Source organism: Garra rufa, chromosome 25 (genome assembly GCF_049309525.1).
Source record: "Garra rufa chromosome 25, GarRuf1.0, whole genome shotgun sequence".
NCBI classification, from domain to species: Eukaryota; Metazoa; Chordata; class Actinopteri; order Cypriniformes; family Cyprinidae; genus Garra; species Garra rufa.
Genome location: NC_133385.1, coordinates 21,413,362 through 21,424,556, shown reverse-complemented (window position 1 = coordinate 21,424,556; position 11,195 = coordinate 21,413,362). Strand labels below are relative to the sequence as shown.

The 11,195-nt window shown below is 35.8% G+C and overlaps 1 protein-coding gene across 1 annotated transcript; it reads right to left on the bottom strand.

Annotated features, from left to right (window-relative positions):
* Positions 1–518: 518 nt before the first annotated feature.
* LOC141302190 (GRAM domain-containing protein 4-like) lies at positions 519–10,970 on the bottom strand. Its single transcript, XM_073832375.1, has 3 exons — positions 10,696–10,970; positions 3,435–3,642; positions 519–650 (listed from the first exon to the last, which is right to left on the bottom strand). The coding sequence occupies exons 1-3, from the start codon at positions 10,722–10,724 to the stop codon at positions 519–521; spliced, it is 369 nt and encodes a 122-aa protein (XP_073688476.1). The 5' UTR covers positions 10,725–10,970.
* Positions 10,971–11,195: the final 225 nt, after the last annotated feature.

Below are 11,195 nucleotides of genomic sequence, written 5' to 3'. Positions count from 1 at the left end.
AATGACAGACAGCTGGAACATTAGACTGCTGTCACTTTAAGAGCTGCCCGGATTCAATATACTGTTACACATGTGTTTTCTTTCTCAGCTGTATGCCTTGCTAAATAAAAGACCTAAATTACTGTGTTCATGAGGATACTTGCAAAGATAGGCATTTTAATCACACAAGTGTGTGTATTTAACCGTTCAAAGCCTATAAATCAGCAAAAATAACTTCGTTCAATACTCCTGCGCTTTATGAGCACTGTCTCCATGTTCGCGCAACTCTGGAAGTTCTCAGAAACGGCGTGTGCAAATAGCGAAATGACTTCTCCTTGACTGTTGATTGTGGCTTAAAATAACTTGTTTTTTAACCTTAATGCTTAAAAACGTGTGCAAATAAAGTTTGTGTGACCACGTGTCAACTGTGTGACAATGGTGCCATAATAGGGTTAAAAAAAAAAATCAGCAACAGAGCAGGATGTTCTGAGAAAGATCTAACCACATCTAATAAGGATGCTGTGAAAATTATTTCTCGGTTACTCACGAAGAAAGTGCTTTTCCAGTAAGGCTATCTCCAGATGACCTTTGACCTCATTGAGTCGGTCGGCATCACTCATCTTGTAGTCCTGGATGGGAGCAGCAGACATGGTGAGAGTCCCTGAACCAGCCTGGAAACAACGAGTAAGAGAAAACATGAGAAGCTTAGAAGTTCATAAAGCTTCACAGCAATGGCAACATTAAATAGCTGTTAAAGTTCAATTAAAGACAGAAAGATTGTCTAATGGACATTCTCTTTAATCGAACGGCCACGTTACAGTCCAATAAATGAGCATCCATTAGCGTCTGTGGCTCCAGCCTGCCAGAGACATTACAGCATCGTCTTCATAGAAGTCCAGCATAACCAGGATTCGACAAATCACGCCTCTAGTCACTAAACCGGACGCCAATGTGGCAGCTGTAACCATAGTGACCAGCTCATGAGCGCACAGAGACACAGCAGATCTCTTAGGTGAGCTTTCCTGTGCTTATCAAATTATACGCAGCAAATGCAATTTCTTTGAAAACGTGCTTGGACGAGGCCGCCCTATATAAAAGCCCTTAATAACATCATTTTGTCAGAATGTGGTTTCCAATCAGTTCTTTCTTGTAAAATGTCAAGCAAAACACTAAAGGTCAGTGCTAAACACAGGCGGCGTCAGAAACCAGGGCCACAGGAAAAGATACTGCAGCTTTACAAAGATTGTTTTTAAGACTAGGGCCTGTGAAGTCTTTGGATGTGAATGACGGAGGGCGATCTCAGCTGCAACAACAGGAAGAGGTCATTTATACAGAAAGAAATACAGTCAAGCAAATGGATGTTTGGGCTGAAACTCCACTGGGAATTTGGCTGACTGCCTCTTCACACAACACAAAGAACAGAAACTAAATGCACGCTGGAAGCAAGAGATGGGAATACATTTTTTTATTTATTATTACTATTATTAATAATATCCATTATTATTATTATTTTTATTAATACATTTTTAATTGATATTCACATTTCTATATAAAACCCAGTTAATGTTACAACTTCTCATTTTGCTGAATGAATGAATTTACCAGTATTTTTGAAAAGTTCCTGTTTACACATATACACTTAATGGTCATTTACCGGTAATTTACCAGTAACGTCTGTATGTGTGAAAGGGGGTTGTACAGATGTTTCACTGTCATTTAGAAATAAGGTTGCGTTCTTTTAATGATAAACCGTGCAGCTCTAATTTTAAGCAAATTTTGTCAAAAAAATAAAACCTCATTCACAACTCATTTTACTGGTAAAAAGCTACATTTCCATCAAAACAGCACATTAAAAAAAATTGAGAATGGGACTTTTATTTTGACAGTTTCACAAATCTAGGATTGATTGGATGGTAAAAAATGGGCTTTAAATACCAGAATAAACAGATCTGAATTAGTGATAGGAAGACCCCCCCCCCCAAAAAAAAAATAATTTCATCTGAGTAGAATAAATCAAATATAACATTTTCAACTTTTTACTTTCAACATTAACTATAATCACATTCCTAAAAAGCCCTCAGTAAAATAAATTCACAAAAGCATAAATGGCAAGAACTGCAGTAAAACTTTGTTTATGACCCATCACTAATCTATAGACGCCCGTGTCTGCCACTGAATAAAAAAAGGGAACAAAAAAAAAAAAAGTTATTGTGATCTCACAATTCTTTTCTTTTTTTTTCAGAATTGAAATATAAACTCCAATCAAAATATAAAGTCCAATTTTGAGGTTATCAGAATTGCACGTTTCTCACAATTCTGACGTAATATCTCCTAATCGCGTGTCAAAGACAGAAAGTTAGAATTGTTCATATCTTGCAATTCTGACTTTATTTTGCAGAATTGCTAGTTTGTTTCCCAGAACTGCAAGTTTATATCTTGCAATTCTGACTTTTTTCTGAGGATTGTGAGATATCATCTCGCAATTGCAAGCTATAAAGTCCAATTTTGTGGGGAAAAAAGAATATTATGTTCTCAGAATTGTGAGTTTCTCACAATTCTGACTTAATATCTCCTAATTGCGTGTTAAAGTCAGAACTGTTTATATCTTGCAATTCTAACTTTATTTTGAAGAATTGCGCGTTTATTTTTCAGAATTGCGAGTTTATATCTCGCAATTCTGACTTTTTTTCTCAGAAATTGTGAGATAAACTCACAATTGCGAGTTATAAAGTCCAATTTTGAGGGGAAAAAATAATGTTATGTTTTCAGAATTGCGAGTTTCTCACAATTCTGACTTAATCTCTTCTAATTGTGTCAAAGACAGAAAGTTAGAATTGTTTATATCTTGCAATTCTGACTTTATTTTGCAGAATTGTGAGTTTCTATCTCACAATTCTGACTTAATATCTCCTAATTTTTTTTTTCTGACATTTTTTCTCAGGATTGTTATAAACTTGCAATTGAGAGTTCTAAAGTCCAATTTTGAGGGAAAAATGGAATATGTTCTCATAACTGCGAGTTTCTTGAAATTCTGACTTAATATCTCCTAATTAAGTCAAAGTCATAAAGTTAGAATTGTTTATATCTTGCAATTCTGACTTTCTTTTGCAGAATTGCAAGTTTATTTCTCAGAATTGCGAATTTATATCTCACAATTCTGAAAAAAAAAAGAATTGCGAGATGCAACCTCGCAACTGCATGAAAAAAAAACTTCCTGTTGAACTGAATGGCTATGACTGCCGTTACGAAATCTTCAAAATTGAGGTCAACACTATTTTACCCAGTCATATCACATCTTTACATTTTTCTACAGAGACAAACAACACAACCACATTTTTAAAAACAAAATGCATTCAAGCACTTTCACTTTCTCACTTTCTGACAGATACTCTCTTGACATTTCCCACAGATGAAAAAAAAAAAGAAAAAAAAAAAGAAAAAAAAAAGTCACTTACAGGGTCTCGCTGCTCTTCCGTTTCTTTGATAGAGCTGCGGTGTTTTACTGGAACGTCGTCATTACATTCGCTGTCAGATGCATTGGGGGACTCGGCAAGGTCCAGAAACTCATCTCGCTTCGGTCCTCGGAACCTTATCTTATCCAATCGCTTTAGCATGTTCAACACAGAGATCTGTGTCTTTATCTTAACATGGCGGGTGGCAACCCTGCAAGGACAAAAGCAGCTTTTAAATAATCGTGTTGACATGAAACCGTGCAGCGATTAGGAACCGTACAACTGCATCTTGATAAACATCATTATAATTTAGGCCAAGTTCTGTTTTTTCATTTCTTAATTCCATAAAATGAATATTTACACTCTTTTAAAGGCAAAAACATACTTCATTTGGTATGCTATCATATTGTCCAAGTGAAACCCAGCAGTGGAGCAAAACAAAGCCAGCCATTCTTGGCGAAAAGAAGTCGGCTCAGGAATAATGTGCAACTGACAGTCACTTGCTTGCACAATAATAGTCTCTCTGCACTGGGTATTTAGGCTGTGAACTGTAGAGGCAATAATGGACCGCTTGAACTCGCTGTGAGAAATTGCTACAATCTCAAAGAGATCAGCTGATGTCGGGCTAGTGCGGTGCAGTACCCCGTTCTGTACAGTATGTGGGTCAGAGGTAGAGGCCCCATGATCCTCACAGCCGTTTCGGCTCATAGCGAGACCCCTGTGCAGAGTTGATGGTGAAAGTTTGATGCATGAGGAAAACCAGACACTGATTTCAAATGTTCACTGGTCAAAAAGTGATTGTTACTCACCTCCATGTCTTTCCAATTCTATATGACTTTCACTTTCTGAACTAATCATTTAGGCTGCTTTTGTGAACTGGATTAGCTAATTCTTTAAGAAAAGGTTTTACTTAAAAGAATCTGTAAATATTGTACATACAGTTTGATATTAGATATTTAATTGCATTTATTTGATTCAAAGCACAGCAAAAACAGTGACATTTTGAAATATTTTTACTATTTATAAGAATTGTTTTCTATTTGAATATATTTTAAAATGTAATTTATTCCTGTGATTCCAAAGCTGAATTTTTAGCATCATTACTCCAGTCACATGATCCTTCAGAAATCATTCTAATATTCTGATTTCTGATCTGAAACATTATTATTATCGTTGTTGAAAACAGCTGAGTAGAATTTTTTCAGGTTTCATTAATGAATAGAAAGTTCAGAAGAACAGCATTTATCTGAAACAGAAATCGTTTGTGACATTATAAATGGTTTTATCATCACTTAATAAATAAATAATTAAATATATATAATTTCTAGATTCAGGATATTAGAATGATTTCTAAAGGATCATGTGACAGGAGTAATGATGCTAAAAATTAAGCTTTGAAAGCACAGGAATAAATTACATTTTAAAATATATTCAAATAGAAAGCAGTTATTTTAAATAGTTAAACATTTGACAAATTTACTGTTACTGCTGTATTAAGTGTTTTATTTTTAATTTATTTAGAAAATAGTGTCAAAATCAGCCATAACATGAAGAAAATTATTGGCTTATTGGCACAGTCCAGAATTTTAATGTAGGTGCAGCACTATATAACAATTGAATAATCCTCACCAGTGTTATTTTATTTTTATACAATTATAATAATTATTAATATTTTTACAAAATTTTAGTTTAGTTTAGTATTCATGTTACTTTAAGTTTTAGTTTAGTAATGTATTTATTACATTTTTAAAAATGTTTTTGTTTTTTATTTTACAAGTATAATGTTTGTAAATGTTTATATTACTATTATTTATATATAATTTAATTCAAATTTTGCTTTATTTGAATTAATTTAAACATTTCATATAATAAACATTTTAACAATATTTTTAGTTAATAATAGCAAATAACAATAACTCTTTTCCTCTCACAATGCTACCATATTTCTTTAGCAGAAAGCATCAGTTTTAAGAACCTCATTTAAAATACTTTTATGGTGCTTTTTAGAGCATTCATTTTAACTTAATAATTTGTATTTGGAAATAAAAAGCCAGCACATTCCTCAAACTGTTTCCTTAAAGAAAGCAAGTCACAATGCAGATTTAGAACAACGTGAGGGTGAAAATTATTACAAATTTCATTTTGAGGTGAACTGTCCTTTTAATCCGAATATGTGCGGATTGCTACCTAATGGAAACAGCGTATTTGGTTGTTAAACTCATGGAAAGATGCAGGTCATGAACTAATGTGCTGTTCCTCAGGCAATGTGTTAAATGTTTTTGTACATCTGAAAAAAAAAAAAAAAAAAAAAACCTGAGAGTGCCGAGGCTAAAACACTAACACAGCTTTGCAACATGTGACTGGATTACATATCCAAAAAAAATCTCCAGGAACCAAAGGCCCACGGTGTTGTACAAAATAGTGCTATTGGTGTTCCAAACTCTGCATTCCCTGCAGTTAGTTGACCTTACAGCCAACAAAGCAGGCCTGGGAACAAAGCGGCCGTATGCGTGCCTAGACACTCAAAACCTCCAGCCGAGTTCTAATTTCACTTCCAGAGCTCGGACAGCATGCTGTACATGATAATGACAGGACTGAGGTTTAACGCCAGCCGTCTTATTCTTAATCCTGTGAATTAGAAAGGGGACTCTTTTTTTGATAATAAGCAGACGTTTCATACAGCTCTCAAGAGGGAAAGGGAAATAGCTTGAGCGGATGATATTTATCACCCGTGTCTAGATTTTGTCAGATTTACAATGTTTTAACTCATTAGAATGCACTGTTTTATGAGAAATTATGACAGGGTGTTAAATATCAAAACTAATCATGTCCTCTTTATACAAAAGTTTTGCTTGGGAAACAGTACTACAGTAAATCAGGCCTGAAGTACAGTAAACACATTTTACAAAGTGTAAGAAATTAACTCTTTAAATGAACAGTCCGCCCAAAAATTAATTTCCCCATGATTTACTCACCCTCAAGCCATCCTAGGTGTGTCTTTCTTCTTTCAGACGAACGCAATCAGAGTCATATTAAAAAATGTCCTGACTCTTCCAAGTTTTATAACAGAAGTAAATAGCTGTTTTTAAAACTTTTGAAGTACTTTATTTTGAAGCACTTTATTTTGAAGTCAAATAAAGTGTATCCATCCATCATAATAAGTGCTCCACACTGCTCTGAGGGGCTAATAAAAGCCTTGTGAAGTGAATCGATGCATTTGTGTAAGAAAAATATTCATATTTAAAACTTTATAAACTTTAATCTCTCTGCTAACTGTTGTAGGTCTGTTCACGCGTTTATAAAATTTTAAATTGGGATATTTTTCTTACATAAACGCATAAACTTGTTTAAGAAAGTCTATATTAAACCCCCGGAGCCATGTGGAGTGCTTTTTATGATGGATGAATGCAATTTTTTGGACTTCAAAATCTCAACAGCCATTCACTTCCATTATAAAGCCTGGAAGAGCCAGGAAATTTTTTATATAACTCAGTTTGTATTAGTCTAAAAGTAGTCATATATGCCTAGGATGGCTTGAGGATGAGTAAATCATGGGGTAATTTTCATTTTTGGGTGAACTATCCCTTTAAGTGAACAGGGTAAATGCGAATAAATTATATAAATTATGAATTCATTTTTTTTAAATTACAGTTTTTTTTGTTGTTGTTTTAGAAATTCTAGTTCTTCAAACTAAACTTATTTTATTTCAGGAAGTTGCTAAGGCAGTATTTATAATTTTATTTGTCTTCTAATGATATTTTTCACTGAATATTCTATATATCTTTTCAGTTTTATTTCAATTAATAGGACAAAAATAACAGTTTTAGCTAACAATAAGAACACTGATTTGGAGGAACTGTCACCCCTTCAGTAAGACGCATTATAAACTGATCCAGGACAAAGGATTCCCACTGAAGGCCCGAATACATGGAGAATTGGGAGAAAGTTGAGACACAAGTGGTTGAGCAAGTTTGATTTGCTCAGGGTGGAGCTTGAGATAAACTTTCCCACTCCTCAATAGTCTGCACAGCTTTTAGGTGGAGCTCTACCAACAATCATTAACTTACAATAAAATTTAGGTGGGGGAAAAATTCTTAAGAAATGTTTGAACGGATAGTTCATCCAAACATTGACATTGCGTCATAATTTACTCAGCTGACATCATTCCAAACCTGTATGTCGTTGTTCTGTGGAACACTTTATGTAATGTACTGACGCTTTGACTGTTGACAGAAGTCTGCCGCGGAGCAGCAGACGTGAGCATCTAGATCACAAAGAGCGGCCACAAAGGGGGTGCTTGCGAGCATTCTTCTGAAAGATAAAATGACGAATGGGTCTTGTGGACTTAACGGACAAACGCACAGTGGGCAATGTAAAGGCCATGGTATACTTCATCTTCTGCATTCCAATCTGTCTTGTGTGCAGCCAAGTATAATATGGGCTTAATTAATTAAATTAATTATATCATTAATTACTTACCCTTATGTCGTTCCAAACCCGTAAGACCTTAGTTCGTCTTCGGAACACAAACTAAGATATTTTTGATTAAATCCGAGAGCTATCTGACCCTCCGTAGAGAGCAAGGGTCCTACCACATTCAAGGTCCAGAAAGGTACCAAGAACCAAGGTTATACAGGTTTTTAACGACATGAGGGTAAGTAATTATTGACAGAATTTTCATTTTTAGGTGAACTAACCCTTTAAGCCCACAAGACCTCAAATACACTAGAAGGACTGGGCTATGCTTTCAGTTGTATGGATGTGCTACGCGTTCTCATCAAAGTTGAAGTATTCTTTGGATTTTAGAGAAACGTCCAATTAAAATGGTTCAGAAAACCATTCATAAACAATGTATGAATGTTTGCACTAACGTTCTCAGAATGTTAAAAGGATAGTCCACCCTGAAATGAAAATTCTGTCATTAATTACTCACCTTCATGTCGTTCCAAACCCGCAAGACCTTCATTCTAGAACTGTCACTAATGATTATTTTGGTAATCGAGTAATCGGTTGATTATTCTGATGATTAATCGAGTAATCAGATAATTATATATTTTTTTGAAGTGATAAAAATAGACCTAAGTGAACAATAGCTATAAATTACATGTATAATAGCAATGAAGCAATAATAATTAGCTCACATGAAGTAGCAAGAGCATGTAAACATATGGTTTTAAACTAAACTGTTAAAATACAGAATGTATTAGAAAGTAGAAACAATAGAGCTAATGTACATTATGTGTTATAACAAATGACTGTGAAGAGCGCCAACGGCCTGACTATTGTTTCAACACTTCACTGTGCAATCTAATTCTTCTTTAATATTAACTAAACAACATTAAAGTCAAACGTACTCTTAAATCTTTAATATTTGGCCATTTCTTTACGACAGAAATGCTACAGCATTGAAAATGTGGACATCGATCTTTTAAAATCATGTATTTGAACTGAGGAACCGTGAAAGCCCGACTTCATTCATCAACACAAATTAAGATACTAGAATGGCGAAATGAATAGAATACAGCAGAGTAATAGAATGTTGTTGTTTTATTAAAACTTTAGTAAAGCATATTTGTGAATTATATATTCCCAGGGGGAATGTTCTCAGAACTTTGGTTAACCTTCTAATAACATTCTGTCAAAGTTTATTTCTACCAGTAACGTTAATAGAACGTTCTTTGTCTGGTCTTCATTAAAGAAAAGACAAAATTCTGTTGTTAATTACTCACCTTGGTGTCATTCCAAACCATTCCATGACCTTTGTTCATCTTTGGAACTCAAATTAAGATATTTTTGAAATTCGAGAGCTTTCTGACCCTGGAAAGACAGCAACGCAACTGAAATGTTCAAGGTCCAGAATGCCGGCTTCTGCATCAGCAGCACCACACGTATGCATTGTGGTAGTCTTGTGAACGTGCGTCGAAGACTGACACGGAAGAGAAGAAATTGTCGAATAAAGTTATTGTTGTTTTCTTTGCGGACAAAAAGCTTCGTAAAATTAAGGTTGAACCACTGATGGACTATTTTAACGATGTCCTTATTACCTTTCTAGGCCTTGAACGTGTCAGCTGCGTTGCCGTCTCTGCAGGATCAGAAAGCTCTCGGAAATCAACAAAAACATCTTAATTTGTGTTCTGAAGATGAAAGGTCTTAGGGTTTGAAACAACATGAGGGTGAGTAATTAATGACAGAATTTTCATTTTTGGGTGAGCTGAAAGAACGTTCTATTAACGATACTGGAAGAAGTAATCTTACTGAAACGTTAATCAAAGTTCTGGGAACGTTCCCCTATTAGCTGGGAATGTATAATTCACAAAAACGCCTCACTAAAGCGATAACAAAACAACATTCTATGACTCTGCTGTATTCTATTCATTTCGCCATTCTAGTATCCTAATTCGATATTAACACGCATTAGAATTACATCATAGGTAAACACCATGACTACCACAACTATTTTCCCAGCACTGACGCCACCGAGCGACTCCCTTCAATCTCCCCGACTCTGACAATGAGTTTAGCGGTCAGGCTGCTCGTCTGTGCTCCCTTCTAGCACATCCTCCGACACCGGCATTGTGTTAGACATCTCCATTCTCCCATACTCTCTCTAAACACCATCAACCCGCCCCTATTGTCATGCCCTCTGTAGCCTGTTATCTGCCAGCAATGTTTTGCGGGTTTATACAGTATTCTTCGTGTATTGCGGTGTCTACTTAAATAACATCAACAAGCTTGATAACACAGAAGCCCGTTTTAATCCCAAGCATTCTGCTCCATGGTTTTGCATCTTCATCACCTCACCGCGTAGTTCAAATTGGATCTCATCAATAAAACATCGAGGGCTGACACAGTTGCACCATCAATAGATTGCCGATTAACGCCTAGACCTAAAAGCCTTTTGTCACTACGAAACATCTTGTAGATCGATGCCGTGTAGAATGGCGGCTTTCGTGCGGGTGGAAAAGATTTAAAATCGTTTTCTTACCTCGTCTTGAGGCTAAGCGATGGTTGTCACATCAAGCCACAAAATATATTAATAAAAAGCGTGAGATAAACATATGTACAGAAAACGTGCGGCAGCTGTGCAAGACTACTAACAATGTGGCACATTCGCAAGAGTGTAGGGCGCGCTGTAAATGAGTTTGAGGATTCGAATTCGAATGCAACAATGTAACAAAAGCTTCTTCAGTCTGATACATTGTAACAAGCGCCCCGCCCGCCTCGGGATTAACAAGCAGAAAGGGAAAGAAAGTTTTTTACCCACCTTGCACGGAATTCGTAATTAAGTTTCATTAACAGGAAGACATGAATATTTGAGCTTCGTCCCGCGCTGTCGCCACCTGCTACCAGCTCGATGAGAACCCCGGCGTAAAATGCCAAAGCGGACACATTGATCAACCACCGATGCTATTCCCTGAGCTGTCAGATGTTATTTCCAGCGTTCCTGCGGATTAGAATCGCGTGCAAACGGCAAACCATCATTTGGGGTTCGTTTCAATCTGTTGTTGATAACCAGCGAGACTCACTTCACACCAGGAAATTTCGTCAATGACAGCGACAGACGCTCTTAAAGGGGCCGATAATTGACAGTCGTCTCTTATCACACTGTTAGCACAGAAACGCACCCTTCTTAGTAAATAAAGTAAAATGTGCTCGAATTAGTGTATGCATTTTACATATTTGACAACAATAGAAGGCCTGTTGTGTCTTAATAAGTGAGGTGGACATTAATCTCATAACTCCGTCAATCCATGCTTAAAGTTT

Coding starts and splice junctions, on each gene's coding strand:
- LOC141302190 (XM_073832375.1), bottom strand. CDS start 10,724: ATGAAACTTAATTACGAATTCCGTGCAAG. Junction 3,643..10,695: donor AATTACGAATTCCGTGCAAG/GTGGGTAAAAAA, acceptor TTGTCCTTGCAG/GGTTGCCACCCGCCATGTTA. Junction 651..3,434: donor CGGAAGAGCAGCGAGACCCT/GTAAGTGACTTT, acceptor CGTTGTTTCCAG/GCTGGTTCAGGGACTCTCAC.